Consider the following 24601-nt stretch of genomic DNA (forward strand, 5'->3'; position numbering starts at 1 on the left):
GTCATAAACGCTCTAATAAATACCTTATGTTTAAACCACATTTTCTAAGCATCATGATCTAAGCCACCTCCTCTGTAGAAGGATTTGCTTTGACTTGTTAAACCACATTTTTTTAAGCCACGCCTAAAAACACCATACACTACTAGACCTCTGACCTCTGACCTCTGACCTCATATCCTTCATTGCAAAACAAAAACAAATATAATTACAGTACATTTGCATAGCTAAAAAAGCCTAAAACAAAACAACGAAATGAATTATAGTTGCTTAGTTAGCTTAATTAAAAATAAAAAAAGAAAGAGTTGGAAGAAGAAAAAAAACGAAACAAGCAAGTGTGACATATCCATTGGCTGACTGACATATCAATCTCTCTCTCTCTCTCTCTCTCTCTTTACTGATTGACAAAACATAAAACATTTTTCCTATTTCTCTCCCAAACCAAATAACAAACAAAACCCTAAAAAAAAAAAAAAATCATCTCTTCCGATTCAGTTTCGCCTTCGACGACGACAAAATAAAACTGTACATCGATCTCCAAAATCAAAAGCAAATCTTCTTCTCTACACAACAGGTCCAGCTTCTTCTCTCTTTCGATTCCTTGTTTTTGTAATTCGTATTATCGTCCGTCTTCGGGATTTCGCCCAATTTCTCCAAATCTTCTTGTGGGTCAATTTTGTTTGCTGCCAAAACTTTTAAAGAGAAATCAGAAAGCTTATGTATGTCGGTCCATTTCCTTTTTCCTGATTCCACCTTCTTTCGCTCTGTATTTGTAATTCCCCTTAGCTCGCTTTTACCAAATTTGAGACCTTTTCGCATGCTTTGCTCATTTCTTCTTTGGAAAAAAAAAGTATCATCATTTCACTATTTTACTGGTCTTACCCTTTCAAGTTTTGTCTTGTGGGTTCTTGTTGTATGAATCTTCTTCTTCTGTCCATGTGTTTGTTGTAGCTTTTTTAGGAGAATCTCATACATAGGAGGGCTGTGTTGTAGTCTTAAGAAGAACAAGTATCTCTCATCTTATTATTTATTGACTATGTTTTTTGCTCATTTCTTGATACGTTAGGTGTTGTATTGATGTTCTTTGCAGAGATGTCTCCAGCAACTAAGTCTAAGTCAAAGGATAAAAAAACTGGGAAAGAAGCAGCTCACAAGGCATCACCAAAGCAGCCTTCGCCTTCGCTTAATGGGAATACCAGTAGTATGGCAGCTAATGCTTATAATCCTCTTCTAGGAACATTTCAGGTTCTTGATTCTGTCTCCGTTGCTTCTTCTGACCCACCACTTCAGTATGGTCGTTTCCGCAGTATAGACCACGAGGCGGCTGATGTGAATAATGGGGTTGAGTCTGATTCTGTTTCCAACAACGGTAGCTGCTCGGGCGACTCCGAAGATCACAAGGAGAAGTTCACAACCAATCTTCCCCTCAAGCAGGAGGTGATACCAGGTGCTGACAATGACAAGCGTGAGAAAGTTCGCCAAAAGAATGAGAGAAAACATCAACGCCAGAAGGAGAGGAGGGCTCTGGATTTGTATGACAAGTGTACCACGTATCTCATGTCCAGAAAACTCGAAGCCCTTACACAGCAGCTTGTCGCTATGGGACTATCTCAAGAGCATGCTACTACGGCATTGATGATGAATGATGGCAAAGTTGAGGAATCTGTTCATTGGTATTTTGACAGGGGCGAGGAAGAAATTCAGAAGCAAATCATTAAGACTCCTGCGAATTTGAAAATAGACATTACAGACGAACTAGCTAGGATTACACAAATGGAGCTACAACTTAATTGTACAAGGCAGGAAATAGAGCGTGCAGTTGTTCAAGCAGAGGGTGATTTGGACAGAGCAGTGCAAGTCATGAAAGGCACAAGATATGATGAGTTTTCAGTGCCAGTGAAACAAGAAGAATCTGGTGATCCTCTTACACCCACTAATGGTAAACATACAGTAGGAATAGGTTATCAGAATTCAGATGCAGAAAGGCTAGAAACACAAACTCTTCCATCACCTGGTTTACAGCCACCAAGAGATGACAAGAGCTTTAACTATACAAGATCACCCTCCACAACAGAGTTAGTGAACAAAATGTTGGCTCAGCCTATGAAACGATCTGAACTGAAGTTAGAGTGGCCAAAACCTCAGCAATCTGCTGCTTTGGCTGATAAAAGGTGGCCAAATACAGGACAGGTTCCTTCGTCTTCTTACTCTTTCCCATCATCGCCATCCCCGTCACCTCAGCTTGCTTCGAGGGTTGAAGCTCGCTATTTAGCTAGTGGAAATGAATTTAAGAACCTCCAGCAGCAGCAGGCAGCAAATAGAGAATCAGTCATGACAATGAGGCAGCGGCCACAAGTTGTAAGCACAAATCCCATTCCAACCTCAAGCATGAGCGCACCCCCTACCAGTTGGCATCCTGCGGCCAACATAGAGATAATGAAGTCAAATGGGTTCATACAAACACATAATATCCCTAGTGCGCGAAGCCCTAGTCCAAACAATCTGAATCCAAATAAGATCTACCAGCAACTTCAATATCAAAACCAGAAGCGATTCAGTAACACCAACCAAGTGGATCCACACGCTAGCATGGCCAGAGGGAATGGCGGGTTATGGACTAGAAACACTGCATCATCGCCATCTATATCTGCTGCATCGTCGTTGGGATTGTTCTCTGCCGTTGGTTCAGCGGGAACATCAGGTGCATCCTCACCAGTAGATTGGATCTCTGGCGGCGGTTCAGTGGACTACACAAGCATAGACTGGAGTCTAGATCAAGGTTTATCCCAAAATAGTAGAGTCAATGGAAACTGGTCCGGGTTAAAAAGCAGCAGCCACACTTATGATGCCAACATGAACCGGTATTGTCTAAATGGTTCCATGGGAGGTAGAGTTAACAGCAGCAACGGTGTATCTATGGAGAATGCGGGTGTTGGTGTTGTCGTGGAAACACAACAAGCAGCTACCTCTCAAGACTGGACTTCACCATTTGAAGGAAAAGATATATTTGGCTTGTCTAGAAAATATGTGCCTCCATCTCTGTAAGAGAAGAGGGGGTTACATATGGACATGAAAGTAATAAAACAAGAAAAAGAAAAAAAAAGACAGAAAATGGTTTCATGAATTATGTGTGGTTGCTTCTCCCTTTGATTATCATTCGTGAATATGTCTTATTTTTCTTATTTTTAACTTATATTTAAAGCATCTTCTCCTCTAGTTGACCACTCTTTGAAACAAAAGTAGTACAACCTTCAAATCAATCCTACACAACTTTTATTACAACTTTGAAACTTCTCCTTGGAAATCCATGCGAAATTCAGCGGATGAGGTAGTAGCAGTTGCAGAAGCAGGTTCTTTGTACCATTCGTTAGCTTCACGAGTCATAAAGTTTGCTTCTGCAACATGTTTACTTGGAATTAGTTCTTTACAGGTACACGATTCAGAAGAGTAGAAACCACTACTTGTAAATTACAAGAAAAGAGCATACCAGACAAGAACACGTTCTTGTATTCTTCATCATCATATATGAATTGCGGCGGATCAGGTGAACCAATACCGACAATAGTGCTTCCACTGTTATGCATTCATCCCACAAAAATTAGCACTTGATAGCAAAGAACTAGCAAAACTACTCAGCTCATTTATAATCTCTTGTTCAAGCAAATAGTACTCAGCTCACTAAATATGATCTTGTACTAGCTTGTTAGGATGCATTTGGGAAGACAAAAACACTGTTGCCACTAGATGAGCTAACTATGCAATGCACAGTATTTTGTGAAATTTCTCGATAATGTGGAAATAGCTATAGAAAAGGCATACCTCCCAGACATAAATACGGCGTCATATTCCCCGCGCCCAGATGCTATTATCCGTTGCTTCAAACGTTTTAGAGATGGTAGAACTGAAAATGCTGGCGGTTCTGAAATAACGCATAAGTGTAAGTCCTCGTCCATGTACCAGACTGAATCTTGAAATTTAAAGATGTGACAATCTTTTTAGGAAAGGAAGAGAGGTGCAACATATGCAAATGAAATCATACCCAAATCGTTTACGCAAATGCTTTGAGATACACCATCGCTGGACACATTCTCAAGTAATGTCAAGGGATTAATATTGCTCGTCTGATCTAAACGAAGACGCTGAAAAATAAAAGCTTAAGCCATTAAATCCTGAAAAAGCTTATCCATCATCAGTAGTTTCAGTTGATTACTTTGTAAACTTCAGCGGTGGAACATGCTTCTCGGGGCTTTATGAGCACCATTGGAAGATCAAGAGGAAAAGGAGGAGGAAGGTCTTGGACAATCTGCATTAGCCTTTAGATTAGATTTTAGCATAATAAGCTGCATCAAACTGACAACTCCCAAAGCCCAAAAGTAATAAGCATGTAAGAGAACTGAGTCCGAACAAAGGTATGCAAAGTAGTAGAAAGCTTGGAAAAATCTCAACAAAACATACCTCACCTCTCCCAGTACAATAAGCAGCTCCATGCGAGAAGAAGAAAGGAATATCTGAACCAATTTCACTTGACCATTCTTGGAGTTCCTTCTCCGTGACAAGACCTCCATTGAGCTGATTTGCTGCCCAGAGTGCAGTTGCAGCATTACTACTTCCACCACCGAGTCCAGCCCCGGTAGGCACCTTCTTGTCTAAATGAATCTTTACATATCAAGAGAGAATATATAAGTTGACAACTTGACAGTGAAATGTAGTAAAAGATATCATTGGTGGTGTATGTATAGTGCTTTTTTACCCAGAAGAATTTGTTACTACCAGTTTTCTTCCTATAAAGGTTAAGTGCTTTTATAATCTGCATTGCAACAACGCAGACCAGAGGATTAGAAATAATGCTTAATCAACAAGGCCACAGGGGATCATCTATTAACAGAATAAAATCGTCTCACCAGATTTCTCCCATCAACAGGGACTCCTTGAACGTTAGTAGACAGACGATCTTTGGATTTTGATGGTGACAATGAGAATTTAATTGTGTCTCCTAAACTAATCACCTAAAATCAAATGCAGAAAATGAATGAGACACACACTAGAGACATTAAGAGAAATGAGAAAAAAAATATACCAAAAGCTTAAAACTTACATGAAACAAAGAGGCTAAATCATGAAACCCATCTTCCCTCTTTCCGGTTATCCTCAAGAAAACATTAATCTACACACATGCCAAATGATTCTTAGGGTAACAAAACAAAACAAGAGAGAGATGGTTTAAAAGAAAAGTAAAGAATAAAGCAAGTGTCTTTTTTTTTTCTAACCTTGCAAGGTGAGAAGAGATTAAGCCTGGATAAGGGAGCTTCTTTGTCAACATGGTCGCCTATCTTATTCAGCCTCTCATCAGGATCAAACACTATCTAAACAAATAAACAATGACCCCCCCACATCCACAAACAATCATCTCAAAATTCTCTCTCAAGAACATGAATTCAAAAATCCTACTTTTTTGCTCAAAATTGCTTCAAAGTTATTAAATTTGAGCGAGAACCCGTCACAATCTAATACGAGTAGAATAAAAATCAATGCTTTCAAGGCAGATAAGAAGATTCATTAACCTCGACTTGCTTCCGGGAAGATTTGACGGAAAAGCTCGAAAGGGGACGAAGAAGCTTCGGCGGAGTAAAAGAAGCAAAACTGGTTTTGAAAGAAGAAGAAGACTGAGCCAAGTTGAGAGTTGAGATAAATGGAGGAGAAGCCGTTGCCATTGTTGTTTCTGATTTTATTTTTTTCTTCTCTTTGATCGGATATAGAGTTAGTTGCCCAATAAACCAAATCAAATATGTTTTTTTTTTTTTTTTTTTTAATTAGTCTACTATATAAAATTGGGTAACATTGGCCCAATAGCACATTTGCTAGGTCACTTTAACATTGGCCCAACTGAGGCATGGGCTTACAGTTGGAACAAGGTCGATGACATCCCTTCTCACCGTGGAAAAGCATAGAATAGATGAGGAGAGGAGGACGACGAGAGGAGCTCAGATCTGTTGTCGGAGATCTAGAACATCACTTCGTCTCCGTCCGTACAGAACACACCCCAAGAGAGAGAAACGGGAGTTATTCCGTACTTACTCTTCATATATTTGGGGGGTACTAGCAGGATGATGGTCTCCTTCATACATCTTGTGGAACTCCGAACTACGTTGCATTATACAAACAAAGCATATTCTATGAGTCTCATGGGATTACATGTCACAAAGCTTTTCATGGAGTCCTCTACCTACCAAGTATTATTATTGTATACATGCAGCTATATGAAGCCAATGTTTAATCAATCGATCCAAAAATAGATTTGGCATGATCACTATCAAGATACAAGAACTCTTATACATCATTTCACCATATCTGATCAAATCTTCTACAGTACTCATCAAATAACGCATAACAAGGGCGCTTTACTTAGAAATAAAATCTAATCGATCGTCGCTAATTATTTTGTGGTAGACGCCTCTTCTACTTGGGGGGACATGTATCCTCACCGAGAAGTAATCTGATCCAATCACCATCAAAGGATATGCGTCTTTCATTTGAAGAAGTTGAACCAAAACAACCTAAATTATCTGTTTCACAGTTGAAGGTTTGTCATGCAAATGGAGAAGAGGAGACTTCCTGAACTGAATAAAATGCGTAAAGAGTTTAAAGACAAAAAGAAAAAGAGTATTACCTGTTGTTGTAGGTTCATCGGTATGGCCAAGTAGAGAAGAGGACTGAAGCAGCAGTGTGGATTCTAAATCAGTATCGGTTACCTGTTTTTTCCTTGCTGATCCATATACAATAGATTCCAACAATCCATCATATAGTGATGATGGTGACAGAGGGGACTGGACCAAAGTGTTGTCTGACTCATGCACCTGCATTGAGTTAGATTGTTGTGCTCCTCCAGGCTCTTCATGAGGATTAAAATATTGGAATGAAGGGAGCTCGTGAATAAGAGGCTCAGGAGGAGAATAATATGTAGCATTGTCATCAAGCAAATGGCTATCCGGTAACTGTTCAGAAATGTTATCGACAAAAGGATAGTTCCAGAGCGGAGGGCTTTGCTCGTTCATCGCATATGATCCACCGGTGCAAGGAAACGCGGTTTCGGGTTCTCTAGAACGTTTGCCGGTAGACATGTAAGAAGGAGATGATGACATCAAGTTATACACATTAGGCTGAAAGAAACACGGGTTTTGTCTCACGAACACGCCACTGGTTGGAACACTGCGAAGCATTGACTTGTAGTAGGAAGAGCATTGGTTGAGTGGTAAATGCTGAAAATCCAGTTCAGGTATCTCAACACTGTCTGACTCCAGAGAGTCTTGACTATGATGACCATCCAATGAATGACCATTGTTTAAACCAGACTGTGTTGCAGCATTCATTGCTTGCTCTCGAACATCATCAGGGTAAACAGGTAAACCAAGTCGTTGCAGTCTCTTGAGTCTTGTATTCCAAAAGTTCTTTATCTCATTGTCTGTTCTCCCAGGCAGCTGAAAAGACACACAAAAAAAAAAAAGATTAATTAGACCAAAAACAAGAAAACAGAGAGAGACTACAAAAGGGGAACCACTATAAGTTACATACTTCACCAGCCATTCTTGCCCATTTGTTTCCCAATAAAGCATGAAGTTCGATAACACGCTGCTCTTCTTTCTCAGTAAAAGCGCCTTTTTTCAAATCCGGTCTCAAATGATTAACCCAACGAAGGCGACAACTTTTACCACAGCGAGAAAGGCCAGAGTGTTTTTGAACAGCGTTCCAGTTGCCATCACCATGTTTATCAACATAAGCTATCAAAAGGTTGTCTTCTGCTTGTGTCCAAGGACCTTTTGTAAAAGTTTTCTCGGTTGCAGTATCATCGTCTGATCCTGAATCATTGCGAACTTTACCCATCTTGTGGTACCTTCATCTGTCAAATAAGATGAGAAAAGACAAAAAAATATAAGTTTCATTAATTCTAGCTAAAAAAAAAAAGAAATCAACATTAACGTTTTCTAGTCACCCGAGTTTAGTTTTCTTGGCAATCAAACAAAGAAAACTATCAACTAATAATAACTCCCTCTCATGTCGCTTTATTTATTAATCATACTGTACTAGATTTGGTTAAGACCCACGCACACGTATGTATGTGCATACAAATTTTTTGTTTAATAGTAATTTACACTGATTAAGTTAATTTAATTATATGAAAGAAAATTAGTGTTAACTCTTATAGATTCCTTTTCTTTATTATTTCCTAATCAATGTACAATAACTACAAGAAGAATTAGAAACTTACATAGGAAATGATTATGAACGTCTTCGAACATCAATTAAGAATACAAATCAGTTCCAGAAATCCGAATCAAGAAATGAATTTGCCAAAACCGGTTTGAAACTTCCTCTACCTGCCGAAATTGTAGTCGGTTTAGAAATGACAAATATAAAAACCGATGCCACCACTGAGATCAATAAACCGGTTTACAAGATCGGAAAAAAATTCACTGAGCCGAATCCGGTTAACGAGCGATCAACGGGAGTTGTAATTTGTATATATGATAAAAGAAGAAGAAGAAGAATCTAAAGAGGTATTAGATCATCAACCCATAAATCTCCCTGAGAAAAATTAAACACACGATTAAAAAAAAAAAACCTTAAACCTCACTTTCATGGAGGGGTTATAAAAAAAAAAAAAGAAGAAGAAGAAGATGAAGCGTATACCCTAAACCCTGGAGATGTAGGAACTAATCACAGAGAAGAACGTCTAATAATCCTAGACACCATTGAAATGTTGCAGCAACAAATCAGAGAGGAGAAAGAAAAAGAAAAAAAAAAAAAAAAGATTTACGTCTGAGTACTTTAGGGCTTTATAAGGCATCGATATATATACATATATAATAGGGTTGAAAAAAAAAATGGAAATCGAAAATAAAAAATGTGCAGATCAAAATCGATCCCAACAATATCGGAAGAGATGAACTCGAGCTTCTCTCAGGTTTTTCTCGTTTTTACACTTTGGGTCCCTAGCGTTCTTAGTTCTTTTATATATGAATTCTGACTTTTGTGTTGATCAGATACACCCTTGAAATTAGACGGAACTTTCCGATTTGTCAATTTAACCCAAATTTTAGGCTTTTCGTATCACATCCAAAAGGCTATAAAAATACTAAACTTGGCAACTTTTTTTTGCTTCTTCTCCCAAATTAACAAACAAGGATGATCCTTTTTTGTAGGTAAACAATCTTATTTGGTTTTATCAGGAAACCACAGTTCAATTGAGTAATAATCATCACGAGGATAAATTTGACAATGTCCCATAACTAAACCGGATTCGCAGGACCTAACTCCACTCATCTTCTTGCTCTGTTTGCTTTGAATATTGTTTCCTTGTAGTATTTAAGCTCCTTTATGCTTTCTCTTATATCATCCATGGCTCTATGGTTGTTTTTCTTTGCTGGAGCTCTATTTTTCTCTGTATTCAACCCCACAAAAACATATCCAAACTTACATTTTACGTTAATTGTTCGTTCTCATAGATGACATGCATTTTTCACAGTTTTTATCGTTACCTTTAGGGAACCATCGGGCACATAAAGCCTTGACGCTACTTACATCAACAAGTACATGAGGGAAAAGGGCAGCCAAATCTGGCATGTACTTCTGTAAAAATATAAACATTGGTTATGATCGAGGATTCAAGATGCAACTGTTAGCTTTATAGACAGACAGAGTGGGGATACATCCAAGTTCTAGCTACCTACCTTTAAGAAAAGGAAATCAACATAGACTGAGTTTCCAGCTAAAAGTGGATTGCCAGAACCAACATGCTTCTTTATGAATTCAATGACCTGCCACAATGTAACAGTTCAGTTAACCATCACCAAAAATTTTTTACAAAAAGATTGAATATTTTGGTCTTGATATTAAAAACAGATAGAGATTCCCTTTTTAACTTGGCAAAATTAACAACAAACCAGTCCAGTATTACATGTTTATCTTTTACCTCTTTCTCAGCTTGCCTTTCACTTATCGTACTAAGGAGCACTTTCTTCGTTAATCCTGAAGTGATTGTCCCCGATGTCATATAGTTTAAATCCATGGGAAATACAGAGATTCTAGTACAGAAAATATCAGGAGAGAAAGTTACCACTAGCTCCATGATGAGTTTGACACCAGTCACCCATTTTATCCATACATTCTTTTGTTTGATGTACAACTAAATCTGGACCCTGACAGCAGAGAAACTAATTCAATAACAAATCCTAATAAAGCAAGTATCTACGGTTGAGGAGCAAGAGTGTTTCATCTAAAAGTGGGCGAGAGATGTCTTGCAAACTCCACTAAAACAGTGTTATCATAGCCACAACTGAGTACAGTGTTCCTGCAAGAACTTTCTGATCTCTTTTTCCAACTGATCACAGTGATTTTGAGTCACCACGATATCCCATTGATCAAAACTTAATCTACTCTTAAAAAGTTTCTCGACATTATAGCTTACTGACTATGAAACTACCACTTTTCGTGAATGGAAAAAAGTTTTCAACAAGATGAGAAGAATTTACCTCCACTGATTTGCTTAAATTTCCATCAGTAACTATACATGCAATCTCTAATATCCTGTCAACTTCGACATTTAGACCTACACAATATAGTAAGAATAAGAACATAGACAATCTAAAAAGAATCTTCAAGGACCAAGATCCTTTTACTGTGTTCAACAAAGTAATATAAAGAGTTGAATTTTCTCAAAAATTTCAGGACTACCTTCAAAAGAACAAATATCATAGCATTCTGTGTTATGACAAACATACAACTACAAAAAAATCTCAAAAAGAGTCAAACAATGGTACATGTTTACATGGTTTTTAACCCAAATTATTTGCAGCCAAGCAGATTTTTATCAATGAAAGAAGGAGTGACTATACTATAGATTAGAACACTAACTAAACTAAATTACCAAAAAAAAAAACAATTGAAAAACTTATGATTAGCATTAAAAGGCAGGGTCTTTGTAACAGATCATGAACAACAAGTCAGTATAAGATTACCAGTCATCTCCAAGTCAATCCAAACAAGTGGCTGCTTGTAATCTCCAACCTCAGTTGACCCATTTTTTGCTCTCTCTTCTTGTTTCACTATAAATTTTTTTAAACAAGAATCATCAATCTTCAAAAACAATAAAGCTGCTGTTCGATGCCCATATGCAAAAAATCTAAAAAAAACTGAAAGATCAATCCTTTAATCGACTCTTCTTAAATCTCTCTACAGTCATCAATATATTAAGAATCAATTGACTCTCGCAAAGAAAAACCTAAGCTTGTTTTGTGTGTAAGAGACAAAAAAAGGGTAAAGAGGGAACAAGGAGATACCAGAGGAAGAAGAAGAAGAAGCTATGGGAGCATCTTCGTCGGCGAAAGCGAGAAGAGAGAAAGCATTCGAGAGCTTGTCCATTTAATCGTCGGAGTCGGAAGAAGAAGGTAACCTAAATAAAGGGACCAAGTGCATCTCTAATCGGTATTTACATTAGGGGGGTCCGTCTAGATATATATATGGTAACAAACAATTAGTAACATATTAATACGACCATAATTTTAGAAATTTTGATAATTTAATAAACAAATTCGTGTTTGGATGACAACGAATTACTTCAAATTCCGTAAAAGTTCAGCCTTTTTTTTTTTTTTTTTGGCAAGTTACATAACTTTACAATAATAGTTCATTTTTTCTTATATATTAAATAAGACTAGATTAGGACCTACAGTATAAATTATTTATAGCTAAAATATTTAAATAATAAGTTGTATTTATAAGTTTAAACTATATAATACTGAAGTATAATTTATTTTTTACATAATATTTATTAATCAATTTAATTAGATATGTCTATTCTCGGATACCGATAGTGTTAACAAAATAATAAAATGATGTTTTACTCGTTTTAACACCAAATTAATGATATTTTAAATTTATATAAATATCAACAAAACCCGTTTCGTTATATAACTCCGTCCCGAGATATTTTAACTCGCACTATATAATCTTAATTTTTAATATTTATTGTTTTGTATTGTCAATATTAGATTGAGTTGATATGTTATTTATTAAGATTGTAACCATTTACATTTTATAAGATTAACGTTTCTTATAAAGTTTAAATAAATATAATACTTAGAACTCTTAAAACGGTTGAGTATTTCTCATATTTGCAGTTTCGTAAAAGTTTAAATATATTATTGATATTTTAAAGGTCTTCTAACTTTTTTTTGAAAGTTGAAATATTTATAATATTTAGTCTCTATAAAGTTTAAATATTTATAAAATTTGAATATTATTTATAAAAATATTTTTAATATTTTTAAAATTTTATGAAGTTTAACTTTCTAAAAAATATAAATATTTATAATATTTATACTTTTTATAAAATATAAATATTTATAATATTTAACTTTTAAAAGTTTTAAATATTTATAATATTTAACTTTTAAAAAATCTTTAAAAGAAAGAAACGGAATAAACCAAATAAAAGTGTTTTAAGTTTGAATGCCTAATAAGTCAAGCTTTCTACTCATTTGTATTATGAATCATTTTGGTCTCTTTTATAGTATGACTCTGAAATATTGCCCAATTTTTCAAGGCGATGTGGGATATTATACCCGTATTTTTTATTTATTTATTGAGTAATACATATTTGTTTTAAAAAATTTGTATTACATCATATGCAGAAAAAAATTCACAAAATTTATTAACTAAATATATTATCGAATAATTCAAAATAATTTAAATATAAATTCAAATAAAATGAAAGAGAATCATATATTTATGTTTGAATGAAGTACAAAAATTTCCTTATTTTTTTAAATCTTACTTATAATTAAATTTGAAATTTTTGGTAACTAATATTAAAGACAATGCATTAAATGTAAGAACTTTCCAAAAAAAATAAAGTATTTTTGAGCAAAAAACTGCTGCAAAAATACTAGTATAGATTATTAAGTTTAAATATCAAATAATATTTGTTTGGTTAAAATCTACTATATACTATAACACCATACCACCGTACGTATTTTAAGACTATAATCGCAACACTTGATTATAAATTTACGATAGACGAAGGAGAGAGAGAGATTCGCTGGAATAAATTTGTGTCTCGAAATCGGATGATTTGAGGGAATTAAGATTGGGAAAACCTTTTTGGACACAATCTAAAAAGCTTCAATATTTATCCGGAATCATGCAAAAATCTTAAGGGAAAATTAACAAAAATGTTAATAGAAAAATTGTCCCAAGAAGAACAATCCTTGTGAGCCACATTACCCAAGATCCGAGCCTAGCCTGGCGGCTTCGCGCGTGTGTGATTTTGCATAATGACCATCCATCTCATACTCCATGGTATCCTTTTTCTCGAAGCTAATGAAACTTGACATCTTACAGTGCTCATTAGTCATTATAAAGGGTCTTCACTGAAAAAGTCACTAGCTAGAGATTTGGCGGAATCACTTTATCAATATTGAGTTTCCAAACAAGATCACATTGGCTAACCCACCAATCGCTTACTTAAAAGTCTCTAAAGAAAGTTGCGGAACTTTGTCTACTAATTAACTAAGCCGATCTCTTCTAGTTGTTCCAATCTTTCTATTATTTTTTCTCAAGTATATATGGTTTTCGAAGTTGAATTTGGGTTTCAGTACATCACGTTCAGTAAGGATATTAAATTACATCATCTTCTCATATTAATATTCAAATGATGTAATCATTTTTCCCTGTGAAAATTCCACACAAATTCTATTATAATTCCACAAATTGTGTTAATAATTTATATCATGAAAATTAGGTGAATACACGTATTTAGGAGATTTTCTGAATTAATAAATAATGAGTGTTTGTACTACACAAAAGTTTAACAAGTCAAAACGTGCAGTACAAACCACACAAAAACATTTAAGAAATCACAAGAACAACACAATAAATATACGAAACCATTTTCTCTTAAGATCTTGTGCCAAACAAAAAACTCAAAAACCTATCAAATAGTACAATGGATCATGGTAACATGCCACCACCATCACCATCATCAATGGCGAATCATACCGAACCTCACATGATGGTGATGCATATGACCTTCTTCTGGGGCAAGAACACGGAGGTTCTCTTCTCCGGCTGGCCTGGGACAAGTTCCGGCATGTACGCTCTATGTCTCATTGTCGTCTTCCTCCTCGCTGTAATCGCGGAATGGCTTGCCCATTCTGCGATCCTTAGTGGTCGTGGCTCCACCAACTGCGCCCCAGGGATTGCTCAGACCGCTGTGTACACACTCAAGACAGGCCTTGCGTATCTCGTGATGCTCGCCGTTATGTCCTTTAACGTTGGTGTTTTCATCGTGGCTATCGCGGGATTCTCCGTGGGCTTCTTTCTCTTTGGAAGCACTGCTATCAAGAAACCCTCCAATGACGACCGGAAAACCGCCGAACCTCTCTAGCCGACGTCAGTCTGCGTTTGCTTAACCAAAAACAATTATTATTGTTACTTACTTGTAAAGAACATTTTGTTTGTATGTTATTTGCATTAATATAAAAAAACCAAGTTACCCCCATTCCAATTTTTGGAAGAAATTTGGCCATTTTTTTAATTATATAAAAATGATATACAAAACTTATAGTTCCAATCTATCTATATGTGACTATATGCCTTGTTGCCATTAAAAAGCTACAAAGGACAACAAATACACACCGTGCATCGTTGACGAGACAATAAATAAATAAGTAGGCTAAACGGCAAGGTTCACGCCTTTTTTTTCTTAGGAAAGTGTAAATGATCCGAGAGGGAGGCACTAATTGGTTTCGTTTGGACGCTAAAATGCTTGGAGTACTTAATTAGATTATTCTCCAAATATTCTATTTCATGTCAATCTTGTAAGGATCGACTCGCTTTTAACTTTCTTCTGTTTTTGCTTTCTTACTGCAACGCAAAGACAACTTTGACTTTCTTCTTCAAGATGTCTATAGAACTTATAACCTACATATTCTTTACTTCGTTTGTTCAAATTTATTAAATTCTTTAAAATATATATAAGTTTATATATATAAAAAAAATATTGCCCACTTTGAGAAAGAACTCGAATAAAAGAGAAAAATGATATAACAGGCCGAGCCGAATTCAAGAACAAAAGAGCACAAACAACACACCATGAATCCTAGAACTTAAAGCTGAGGAGGTTGTGAGTTTTATTAGAGTCCGATCCTAAAGAAGAAATGACACTGGTGACATCTCTTAATATTTTCGGCTTATAAAAAAAGTGGAGAGTTTTTAGCAAACGCTCAAGAAATCTTCTAGAAATGCCAAAAACCTAGGTCTGTTTTGCTCGTCCAAATGTTGACAATCTTGGTGCAAGAGATCAATGCTGACAAACTGATCAACTCGAACAAGGGTGCTCTTCAAACGCTTAGCCAACAAGCTTCGATATGACTTTAACACAGCACCTTACCGGGTCATGCGGTTTTGTATTTACATCTTTGTTACACAGACTAATCCCACTTCCCTTCTCACCATTCAAACAGTAGCCGGAAAAGCAAAAAAGGTCATAAAAAAAAAAGAAAGCACGCTTTTGTCCCAGAAGATAAAGACATTCATACATCACTTTCTTGTTTCTTTCTTAGCTTCGTTGTTCGTCCAGACTACTTGCTCCAGAGAACTAGAGAGCTTCTTATAGAACTGCAAACACACCTTGTGGATTAGAGATAAAATATACTAAAGGGTTTTTTTTGGTTTTTTGTCTATGGATTATGGGCGGCTAAAGTTTTAACAGAGGAGAAAGGATAACAATAACAAATAATTATTGAACTTTTCCTCAAAAATTATGGTAAACTGACACTTGAAATTAATCATAGGATGCAAAACATGGATTAATTAAACATGGACATGAGAGTTTCAAACATAACAGAGAAGAGCAGTCCGTTTTTAGTTTTTGGGCTAAAGTTTTAACAAAAACAAATAATATAGGAGGAGGAGGGGAGCTACTATTTCTGTTTTTTCAACCAATCAGAGCACGTTATTTCATCCCCACTCGCACAAAAGGCGCGTTGCGCGAGTGAGTGCATTTTCCCTATGCCTTTACGACAGCACGCACCTATTTCCAATTTTGGCACCGCGTGACTTTTTTTTTTTTTTTTTTTGAATCTCAAAACCTCGTTATTAATTTAATTCTAATGTAATAAGACGCAACAAAACAAAAGCGTAAAAGTCCTATACCTGGGACTTCGGTTTATACGGTTAATTCGGTTCGGTTAGCTCGGTTTTCAGTTAATTTCCGGTTTTGAGGATTAAAACCGAAATAACCGGTTTTTTTTTTTTTTTTTTTTAAATTCCGATTACTTTTGTTAAAAACACCTGATTTTAGGGTCAAAACTCTGGTTAGCTCATCAAACCGGCTACTCAAACTACCCTATGATATTATTATAAGTCGAAACAAAACTTATGGACTAACCTTGTGGAATTCGAGGGTGTCTCCTTTCGATTTCGAGACTTGAACCATATGAAGACTTGGCGCTACTTGGAATATCTGCTTGTCACACACCATACAAAGTTACAAACACTCTGGATCAGATCAGAAACTGATAAAACCATGATCACCAACACTTTCTTGAATGTCCAGTCTCATATTAACATACCTCTGTCGCCACATTGAGATTTCCTTTTCTCCCAGCCTTGACATTCTCAAGCCTCATCTGATATATTTCAAGTAATGTAATAATACCATGTCTTAGTTATTGATTATTTTCATTTCATTTCCTTTCCTGTTTCAGAGTTTTCACTAACTAACCTTGTAGTTCTTCTTTTGCACATCAAAACCGAGAGGCTTTGCAGCTTCTTCTATCTTCTCGATGATCTCATTCGCGCCTCCTCTCAGTGTTATCCTTGTTTCCCTCTTAAACTCCTGTTTTTGTTTATAAGAAGAAATATTTCATTAACAGAAGATTACAAATACAAAGAGTGCCGGTTCTTTATATCGAAACACAAACCTGTTCTGGATCAAACAGATTCTCTAGGTTAAGCCCCCTTGACATTGAGATGATCTCAAATGCATTGATTGCCGCTGGTTGCTCTTCTTTCTTCTCAGTAACATGATGTTCCTGTACATAATTCTTAATATAAACTTTAAAAAAAATGGAACAAAAAAATGAAACGATCCTCACCTCGGAGTCCTTGAAAACAGCATCAATATCGTCCATGTTTGAATCATCCTTATCCTCGAACACTGGAGGCTTGTAATCTTTCTTGAACCATTCATCTTCAAATACCTCTTGTGGTGTTACACGCTGAAGTAATATAGATAGAGCTCATTAATTACTCTCTACTCATGGGTAATTTTTTACTTTTCTTCTTATATAATGAATAAAAAGGTAATAAGCTTGTGAGGAAAGTTTTAGCAATGGGCAGGTGTAGATATGGGGGCATGTGAACTCATTGTAGCATTGTTAAAATTACTCACAGTCATTGGGTTCGGATCCAAGATTCGAGTGATCAGTTTCATGGCGCCAAGTGAGAGCCACGGAGGACAGTTGAATTCACCAGATGAAATCTGCATATATATAAATAAAAAGGAGTTTTAAAAGTTGAAACAAGGAGTGGTGGAGGAAGAGAGAATTTTTGTAAAAAAGAGGGGTTGCTCACTTTTTTATAAAGATTCATCAGATTAGAATCATCAAAAGGCAAGTAACCTGCAAGCAGAACATAGAGTATAACACCGCATGACCACATGTCAGCCGTTGCTCCATCGTAGCCTCTATCATTGAGAACCTAAAAACCACAAAGATAAGAGACTAGTTCGTTACAACCCTGAAGGGATTGTATTATATCAGATATAATAAAATCAATTGCTGTTTAGGCAGACCTCAGGAGCAACGTAGTTCGGAGTTCCACAAGATGTATGAAGGAGACCATCATCCTGCTACCCCCAAATATATATAAGCCAATGTGTAAGAATAAATTTTGAACAACAAAAAAATCGTAAGTTGCCAGGAAAAATTGAAACCATTTCTTGGAACAGTAAAGATTATCCGACAAGAAAAATACTATGGAAACAGATAGTCATTACCCTGACTTGTTGAGACAAAGCACTTAATCCAAAATCTGAGATCTTGAGGTTTCCATAGGCATCCAATAATAAATTTTCAGGCTGTAATATTATATAACAGAGAAGAGTCAGAATTGTTACACCCAATGTGTGCAGGGTACAAATAGAGACAGTGGGTGGGTGTAGAAGAAAGCTTTATTTTATAAAAGTAACTCTCAACATGGTTTAAGTAGTCTCTTTCTTCTCTATCTATATAACATGTCTCAAAGGCTTTGATTGGGAGGCTTTGTAATTCATATCCAATCATATATAAAGAACATTTTATCTAGTTCAGCTCTCATATCAAGAGAGTACCTTGAGGTCTCTATGGTAGACACCTCGGCTATGACAGTAGTCCACAGCATGTACAAGCTGTTGGAAATATCTCCGCGCCTCATCTTCTTTCATCCGCCCGTCATTTACCTTCATTCATATCGTATGTTTACACAATCAGATTTCAACTAGAATGTGATCATCACAACAACCAATCATAATTTGTGGTAAAAGTAGCTTACAATTTTATCAAAGAGCTCTCCTCCAGTAACATACTCCAAGATGATAAATATTTTCGTCTTGCTTGCCATCACCTGCCAACCATTTCAAATTACTACTTTCCAATTAGTACATGATCTAATAACTTTAAAAAAAAAAAAAAAGTGGTTAGTAAGTACCTCATACAACTGAACAACATTAGGATGTTTAATCAACTTCATAGTAGCTATCTCCCTTCTGATCTGTACCACAATTCCAATAAAGAAACTAAACAAGATCAAAATCAACAGAAGATTAAGAAAAGGGCAATGCGAAAGCAGAAGATCCATATATAATTCTTGATAAAAATAAGAAGAAAGACCTGTTCAGCCATCTTATGCTTGAGAACTTTCTCTTTATCAAGAATCTTGAGAGCAACAGGTTCTCCAGTTTCAGAGTTTCTAGCAAACTTCACTTTAGCAAAAGTGCCTTCCCCAATTGTTCTTCCAACTTCATATTTACCTACTCTACGCTTTACTTGCTGCCTCCGATTCATTATTCCTAAAGCAGCACCCCACAAACAAAGATTACTCCAAAATTTAGAAACAAAACAAAAGGAGAAAACTTTAGAGGATTTGATTAGAAACAAGAAGAGGGTAAAGAAGAAGCAACACAGAGAATATCTCAATTTTTCTTTATATATATATATATATAATGGTTACCTTCTTTAAAAAGCAACAAAAAAAAAAAAGAACCTTAAATTAAATTTATGTTGAGGGGTCAGCACAGAAGAAAAGATCTGAAAGCTACAAGAGATTGAGAGAGATTAAAAATGACTATTGAGAGAGACCAAGAGGCAGAGGTCGTGATAAACGATGATGATGAAGAAGAAGATTGATTCTATTTATTTATTTTTAAGTTTTGGGAAAATTCGTTTTTTTTTGGTGTCAAGTACGGTTTACAGATTTGCTTTTAGAAGCGGACAAAGAACAGAAAGAGACAAGATAATCCATTGCTGTCTTTTTTTCGAGTTGTTGTTGTAACTTTTAGGCAAACCATTAATTAAAAAAAACAAAAATTATACAGTAACCGATTCAAAGTTACGGGATGAACAACTCAATTCGGATCTGCTTTCTCTTTTATTTTTGTTTTATTTTTTAGTTCTCAATGATGTGATCAATGAATTGCGGCGAATTTTGTAGTGACCAGTGAAGATATTTTTGTGATGAATTTTTGTTTATTGTATTAGTGACAATAATAAACAATGATTTCAGTTTCTTTTAGCTGACTAAAAATAACATAAAACTATTTCTAAAAATGAAGTGTACCGACTATGTATTGTTTCTGCAAAAGAAGAAATAGTTTATATTAATTTGTAAGATTAATAGAACTTTCGCAAATATCAGTCGTGAGAATGCCTAAAAATGCTAGTGTGTTGTTCATGTGTTGTAATTAGCTTTCTTATGTGTCCAAGTTCTTCCATTGGTCACAACTCACAAGAATATTAGGACAACATTTTTAATCACTGACTAAGTTTGAACCGAATATGATGAAGATCATGTTAATGTATCTTTAAGATTTTGGATATCATAAAATATTTATAGATTCATATAGTTACGATCTCGAAAGTGTGCTCCATTGTCATTGCTTTTTTCATAAAAATGGGTTTGATAATATAATCACTTTTGACTCCACTTACTTCCATTATGTGATAAATGTCCTCTTTTAATTGATGCTGCACCATTTAGTCTATAAACACTTTATCACACAAAACTAAAATGAATTGCTGTCAAATTAAGGAGTAAAATAAATAAATAAACACTTTAGATCAAGTGGATCAAAAATAATATAGTTAATTCAATCAGTGGCAACTGGCCCACTGGAACAGTGTGTGTTAACAGTCAAAAGATCCTAGAAAGATCGACACATTAAAAAAAGCTAATTAAATTATTCGAACCTAATCTGTCTATCGCTCTCGTTCAGTTTTGTTTAAGGGTTTCAAACATAGCCTAATTCTTAATCATTGATAGTTGAAAAAGACATCCACGTTATTTGTAGATGTTCGGTGTATATCATCAATTCATCATCGCTTCGCTTGCAATTACTAACTAATGTTGTTAATTGCTAATAAAGTTAAGAAAGCAATTTCAAACACGAAAATTTAGTAACTTGCAAATCCTTTTTATGGCATTGAAGTGGGTTTATCAACTTCATCAAATCCAGATATGTGAAGAAATAGATAATCCACAAATCCAAAACACAAAAATCTATCCAAAAGAGAGGTTGCAAAATTAACAGACTCGGTTAGTGATACTTGAAGAAAGAGACCTCAGCTGTGTGTTCCATTTATCAACCGCCTTATGCAATTTCCTTCCATTGGCACTGTCACCTCTCAGCAAGTAACGGTTCATTTCGTCAATGTGACCATCGATTCTGCTGTCCAGTATCAGCAACACTAGCAACTCCGTCACATCCTTCTCTGGCACGTTCAGTTCCTTCGATATGAACGGGATCCCTATCCTTGTGTATGGCTTTATCAGCTTCAGCAACACTTGTGTTCTCACCTTCTTCAGCAGATCTTCCATGTAGTTTCTGATGAATGGATCATCCATTATCGTCCTCCGGTTACTCTACATTCCAAAACCATTACATGAGTACCGTTCTGAGATATAATGCCAAACTCTATGATCCCAATAATATTTCACTTCTTACCTTCAGTATTCTCTCAAACTCTATGATCTCATTTCGCTGATATGCTGCTATCAAATTTGTCATTGCCAGGATCTCAGGGTCGTTTTTGTACCTGCAGAGAGCAACCCATAAAGCAAAGAACCAAAACGAGTGTACAATACAAAATATTTAGGTAAATGACTTACGGCTTTGCCTCTTGGCCATCAAAAGGATTCACTTCTGACTCCATCAGCATATTCGCCAGAACAAGATACCTTTGCAAAGCCAAAAGAAAGAAAACAAAGATCATCAACTCTAACATGTTGGAACCTCGGTCACAGCAAGATACTGGACAAGAGTAATAGAAGACCACATGCAGCTAAACCATGTCCCCAAAGTTAAATCTAAACAATACTGCATTGCTTTATTCATCCATAATATCTTTTATCCTTACTAGCAACATGCTAATAATCAAATGCCCAGAGGGTATCAAGTAGGAAAGGATAAAGACATGAGAAGGTACGAGGAAACATACTTCAGGCACTGGATACGTCTTTGGTTGCCAGCTTCATCATAATTCTTAAAAGCTTCAAAGAAATCTGTGGCTGCTTCAGCCCACTGACGCTCTGCCATGTGCATTTTTCCACCACACTCCCGGATTATACCCATGATCCTAGGATGAGGTATAGCAGATTTGATGGCTAGTGCCTTCTGGTATAATTGCTGCATCCATTCACAAGTGTTGTTGCATCTCAGTCACAAAAGCCAATAGAAAGTATGTAACAATAAAGTTGTTGAATATCCAAATTATTTTGACGTAAGGTAAAACCCATATAGCAGATGATGTTTACCTTAAGCTTCTTGTTATCCTTTGTTTCAGTGTAAATTTGAATTTCAATTGCATAAACCTCAAGCAACTGACTTCCTTTCTTCTGATCATCTGTTCCATCTTCTTTTTGGCAAGATTTATGGAGTTCCTTCAGAATCTGGCTTACAATAAATAGCTGTTAGTGAACATACTAAGATCTAAACATAGTTAGCTTCAATCAATAATTTGATTAAACCAAGTTATACCTTAGTCATTCGTCTGTATTCACCAATGTCAAACCAGATGTTGCAGAGTTTTAGATTCGTTTTGAACCAGAGTCTCTGCAAAAAAAACTAATAAGTCACATCTCCGAACCATTGAGAAGAAATGGGTAGCATATGTAAAACGAAAAACTAGTTTCCAGACCTCATTCTTCGCCTCTTCAAGGGCTTTCAAAGTGGTCTGATAAAACTCTTGCAGCAGGCCAGTGTTCTGGCTAGCAGATCCAGAGACGAAATCCATAATATTGTTTATACATTTTTCGCTGTAATTCCTGGTAACCGCTGACTTGATATATGTAAGCATCTCTGTATAGGCTTCCATCATTTCCTTGTACTTACCTAGACGATAATAAATCTTCACAGTCTGCTTAAGAGCTTTAAAACCCCTGACAAGAAACAGGCCATGGAATGACTTGAATAAATTAACAAAATTTGTAATAGAGTCTGAGGCATATTAGGGATACATGAATAGCAGACGCAATGAATCTTAGGAATGCTGGCGTTTTATGAGAGGTGCAAACAAAAAAACAGCCTAGATGGACAAATATAACTTGACGTAAACCAGGAAAATCTCGCAGGTAAGCTCAAGAACATAACTAAAGAAAAGGGTCAAATCTGAACGCACCCACCGCCCAAGTTAAACATGGTCAATAACCTCTTTGGTTACAACTAAAGAAACTATATGACATGATAGTTTATCAATAGCAACAATGAATCTTAGGAATACAGACTAAAGGAACAAAAATTAACTTGACATAAACAAGGAAATCCTTGCAGGTAAGCTAGAGATCATTAAAGGGTCAAAAATCTGAATACACCCATAGCAAAAGTTCAACATAGTGGTACCCTAACACCCTCTTTGAATAGAATTGGTCAAGTTGTAAATCAGAAAGAGCATCTCTGTCTGTCTCTTCCATCATGGTGACACACAAAACCCAGACACAAAACAACAAATCTGGTACTCACAAGATCAACAACAACGCGAGCAAAATCACTAAAAGAAAACACATGGGATCTTACCAATCAGCCTTGTCTGGTTCCATCTTAACAACCTCAGCAAACCCAGAAAGAGCTTCTTCAGGTTCAGTCTCAACCATACCTTCAAGAACCAAAACACTCTTTCGAATCAAGATTCAAAAATCGCAACACAGATTTCGAGAATGCGCATAAACACACACAAACAAAAAAGAAAAAAACGAACCTTTAGAGTTATAATATTGATTCTCAATGTCAACATCTTGTTCCTCCTGTTCCTCATCAGAATACACGAATCCATAGTCCTCCATATCAGCATCTACACCAAAATTTGAAAACCAAATCAGTAAAAAACCCCTTTTTTAACAACTACAAAACAAACCCTAACGATTCGTAACAAAGTAAGTAGTCGAATTCGGAAACTTCAATCAAACCCTAGATGGTTTCAAAGTAGAATATTAAGGGAAAAACAAGACCTGAAGCCATGACGATCCGATGAAGAAGAACACCAGACGATGATTAGAAGAAGGAGATTAGGGATTTTTTTCTTCGGATTTTAGATTTTTTTTTTGGCGAGTTACGACGACGCAAAAGGGTTTTGTGAGGGAAGTAGAAGAAGAAGAAGAAGGGTGGATTTGATGATATTGGGCCTCCGACTCCGAGTAAACAATGTATTATATAGTCCGAATCATTTATAATTTTATATAGACATAAATAATGAATAAAAAGTTTTAGCTTGAAAATAAATTATTTTGTCAATGGATCTTGTAAATTTTAAGAAAAATGTTAAAAAAAAAAAAAAAAATTTAAAGTTGACAGATGATTTGAGAGAAAAGGAAGAAGAAAAAATATGGTATAGTTTAAGGAAAATTAATTTAAAAGAAAAACACAACACACATATAGTTTTACAAAATGGGAAGAAGATCATAAAAGTTAATATAAACAGGAAATTTAAAAATTAAATAGTAGTCTTCTATCATACAAAAACGTAACAAATCTAACAACTCTTTATAACTTTTTTTCCTTTCTTAATGATTTGTCTCCAGATAAGAAATTTGGAAATAAATTGCCAACATCAAAAAAAAAAAAAAAAAACCCTCCAAGTTCTCAAAGGTTGAGGACAAAAAATTTAGTTCTCAAAGGTAATTAAAAAGAAGAAGAAATTAAGTAAAAAAATATTTGTCTGAATGTAAAATTATTTTCATAATCAAAAAAAAATTGTATTACAATAAGTGCAACTTAGAGAGTTTAGAGATTTGAAATCGAACTAGACTTTACATGCTAAGGGTATGAAACTAGTAAGGAAGTCCTCTTTCATACTTTATT

At 35.6% G+C, this 24601-nt stretch overlaps 7 protein-coding genes across 16 annotated transcripts; 2 read left to right on the top strand and 5 right to left on the bottom strand.

The window, feature by feature from the left end:
• Nucleotides 1-359: 359 nt before the first annotated feature.
• LOC104752591 (uncharacterized) lies at nucleotides 360-3213 on the top strand. Of its 2 annotated transcripts, none has more exons than XM_087491551.1 (2): nucleotides 360-571; nucleotides 1088-3213. In XM_087491551.1, the coding sequence occupies exon 2, from the start codon at nucleotides 1090-1092 to the stop codon at nucleotides 3040-3042; it is 1953 nt and encodes a 650-aa protein (XP_087347677.1). In that variant the 5' UTR covers nucleotides 360-571; nucleotides 1088-1089; the 3' UTR covers nucleotides 3043-3213. The 2 variants fall into 2 exon arrangements, with proteins under 2 accessions (XP_087347677.1, XP_087347678.1); XM_087491552.1 differs by having other exon boundaries at nucleotides 394-571; nucleotides 1064-3213.
• Nucleotides 3113-5778, bottom strand: LOC104752589 (4-diphosphocytidyl-2-C-methyl-D-erythritol kinase, chloroplastic). Its single transcript, XM_010474778.2, has 11 exons — nucleotides 5559-5778; nucleotides 5265-5360; nucleotides 5093-5161; nucleotides 4899-5003; nucleotides 4748-4804; nucleotides 4453-4653; nucleotides 4208-4300; nucleotides 4037-4136; nucleotides 3817-3916; nucleotides 3485-3570; nucleotides 3113-3392 (listed from the first exon to the last, which is right to left on the bottom strand). The coding sequence occupies exons 1-11, from the start codon at nucleotides 5706-5708 to the stop codon at nucleotides 3274-3276; spliced, it is 1176 nt and encodes a 391-aa protein (XP_010473080.1). The 5' UTR covers nucleotides 5709-5778; the 3' UTR covers nucleotides 3113-3273.
• A 499-nt stretch (nucleotides 5779-6277) lies between these two features.
• On the bottom strand, nucleotides 6278-8819 carry LOC104752592 (transcription factor MYB104-like). The gene is made up of 5 exons (XM_010474781.3): nucleotides 8683-8819; nucleotides 8261-8577; nucleotides 7567-7891; nucleotides 6665-7472; nucleotides 6278-6560 (listed from the first exon to the last, which is right to left on the bottom strand). The coding sequence occupies exons 3-5, from the start codon at nucleotides 7873-7875 to the stop codon at nucleotides 6454-6456; spliced, it is 1224 nt and encodes a 407-aa protein (XP_010473083.2). The 5' UTR covers nucleotides 7876-7891; nucleotides 8261-8577; nucleotides 8683-8819; the 3' UTR covers nucleotides 6278-6453.
• Nucleotides 8820-9125: 306 nt separating this feature from the next.
• On the bottom strand, nucleotides 9126-11654 carry LOC104752593 (oligoribonuclease). Its single transcript, XM_010474783.2, has 8 exons — nucleotides 11331-11654; nucleotides 11010-11096; nucleotides 10524-10600; nucleotides 10109-10190; nucleotides 9965-10020; nucleotides 9723-9809; nucleotides 9531-9621; nucleotides 9126-9433 (listed from the first exon to the last, which is right to left on the bottom strand). Exons 1-8 carry the CDS (start codon nucleotides 11410-11412, stop codon nucleotides 9312-9314), a joined length of 684 nt encoding a protein of 227 aa, XP_010473085.1. The 5' UTR covers nucleotides 11413-11654; the 3' UTR covers nucleotides 9126-9311.
• A 2267-nt stretch (nucleotides 11655-13921) lies between these two features.
• COPT6 (Ctr copper transporter family) lies at nucleotides 13922-14551 on the top strand. The gene has a single exon (XM_010474785.2). The coding sequence runs from the start codon at nucleotides 13997-13999 to the stop codon at nucleotides 14435-14437; it is 441 nt and encodes a 146-aa protein (XP_010473087.1). The 5' UTR covers nucleotides 13922-13996; the 3' UTR covers nucleotides 14438-14551.
• Nucleotides 14552-15060: 509 nt separating this feature from the next.
• Nucleotides 15061-19670, bottom strand: LOC104752594 (CBL-interacting serine/threonine-protein kinase 3). 9 transcript variants are annotated; one of them, XR_015584533.1, is made up of 15 exons: nucleotides 19297-19487; nucleotides 18924-19102; nucleotides 18742-18804; nucleotides 18586-18657; nucleotides 18386-18493; nucleotides 18053-18133; nucleotides 17849-17902; nucleotides 17629-17754; nucleotides 17443-17536; nucleotides 17151-17308; nucleotides 16977-17087; nucleotides 16778-16891; nucleotides 16626-16682; nucleotides 16442-16516; nucleotides 15061-15669 (listed from the first exon to the last, which is right to left on the bottom strand). XR_015584533.1 is itself a non-coding variant. In XM_019237932.2 (15 exons), exons 2-15 carry the CDS (start codon nucleotides 19095-19097, stop codon nucleotides 15592-15594), a joined length of 1326 nt encoding a protein of 441 aa, XP_019093477.1. In that variant the 5' UTR covers nucleotides 19098-19102; nucleotides 19264-19670; the 3' UTR covers nucleotides 15061-15591. The 9 variants fall into 9 exon arrangements, 5 of the variants coding, with proteins under 5 accessions (XP_019093477.1, XP_019093478.1, XP_087347680.1 ...); XR_015584531.1 differs by having other exon boundaries at nucleotides 19264-19487; XM_019237932.2 differs by having other exon boundaries at nucleotides 17151-17273; nucleotides 17447-17536; nucleotides 19264-19670.
• A 1031-nt stretch (nucleotides 19671-20701) lies between these two features.
• On the bottom strand, nucleotides 20702-24018 carry LOC109124599 (COP9 signalosome complex subunit 2). Its single transcript, XM_010474786.3, has 10 exons — nucleotides 23752-24018; nucleotides 23502-23594; nucleotides 23321-23399; nucleotides 22446-22686; nucleotides 22286-22360; nucleotides 22063-22197; nucleotides 21747-21934; nucleotides 21418-21486; nucleotides 21254-21344; nucleotides 20702-21171 (listed from the first exon to the last, which is right to left on the bottom strand). Exons 1-10 carry the CDS (start codon nucleotides 23759-23761, stop codon nucleotides 20833-20835), a joined length of 1320 nt encoding a protein of 439 aa, XP_010473088.1. The 5' UTR covers nucleotides 23762-24018; the 3' UTR covers nucleotides 20702-20832.
• Between the last annotated feature and the right edge of the window lie 583 nt (nucleotides 24019-24601).

The sequence above is a fragment of the Camelina sativa genome, chromosome 16, assembly GCF_030686135.1.
Source record: "Camelina sativa cultivar CO46 ecotype springtype chromosome 16, ASM3068613v1".
In the NCBI taxonomy this organism is placed as follows: domain Eukaryota; kingdom Viridiplantae; phylum Streptophyta; class Magnoliopsida; order Brassicales; family Brassicaceae; genus Camelina; species Camelina sativa.

Bases quoted from the DNA above. Each gene is read 5' to 3' on its own strand.
- LOC104752591 (XM_087491552.1), top strand. From the start codon at position 1,075: ATGTTCTTTGCAGAGATGTCTCCAGCAACTAAGTCTAAGTCAAAGGAT.
- LOC104752589 (XM_010474778.2), bottom strand. From the start codon at position 5,708: ATGGCAACGGCTTCTCCTCCATTTATCTCAACTCTCAACTTGGCTCAG. The intron at 5,162-5,264 runs GTTAGAAAAAAA...GCATGTGTGTAG, and splicing joins ATCTCTTCTCACCTTGCAAG to ATTAATGTTTTCTTGAGGAT. The intron at 3,393-3,484 runs GTATGCTCTTTT...AACATGTTGCAG, and splicing joins CAAGAACGTGTTCTTGTCTG to AAGCAAACTTTATGACTCGT.
- LOC104752592 (XM_010474781.3), bottom strand. From the start codon at position 7,875: ATGGGTAAAGTTCGCAATGATTCAGGATCAGACGATGATACTGCAACC. The intron at 7,473-7,566 runs GTATGTAACTTA...GTGTCTTTTCAG, and splicing joins GGGCAAGAATGGCTGGTGAA to CTGCCTGGGAGAACAGACAA. The intron at 6,561-6,664 runs GTAATACTCTTT...ACTGTGAAACAG, and splicing joins CGATGAACCTACAACAACAG to ATAATTTAGGTTGTTTTGGT.
- LOC104752593 (XM_010474783.2), bottom strand. From the start codon at position 11,412: ATGGACAAGCTCTCGAATGCTTTCTCTCTTCTCGCTTTCGCCGACGAA. The intron at 11,097-11,330 runs GTATCTCCTTGT...AAAAATTTATAG, and splicing joins TTCTTCTTCTTCTTCCTCTG to TGAAACAAGAAGAGAGAGCA. The intron at 9,810-9,964 runs GTAAAAGATAAA...ACATTGTGGCAG, and splicing joins AAAGGCAAGCTGAGAAAGAG to GTCATTGAATTCATAAAGAA.
- COPT6 (XM_010474785.2), top strand. From the start codon at position 13,997: ATGGATCATGGTAACATGCCACCACCATCACCATCATCAATGGCGAAT.
- LOC104752594 (XM_019237932.2), bottom strand. From the start codon at position 19,097: ATGAATCGGAGGCAGCAAGTAAAGCGTAGAGTAGGTAAATATGAAGTT. The intron at 18,134-18,385 runs GTACTCTCTTGA...ATAATATTACAG, and splicing joins TCTACCATAGAGACCTCAAG to CCTGAAAATTTATTATTGGA. The intron at 15,670-16,441 runs GTTAGTCCATAA...GTGTGTTTGCAG, and splicing joins ACACCCTCGAATTCCACAAG to TTCTATAAGAAGCTCTCTAG.
- LOC109124599 (XM_010474786.3), bottom strand. The intron at 22,687-23,320 runs GTAAGATCCCAT...GTTTCTTGTCAG, and splicing joins GAACCAGACAAGGCTGATTG to GGGTTTTAAAGCTCTTAAGC. The intron at 21,172-21,253 runs GTAAGAAGTGAA...TTTGGAATGTAG, and splicing joins AGTTTGAGAGAATACTGAAG to AGTAACCGGAGGACGATAAT.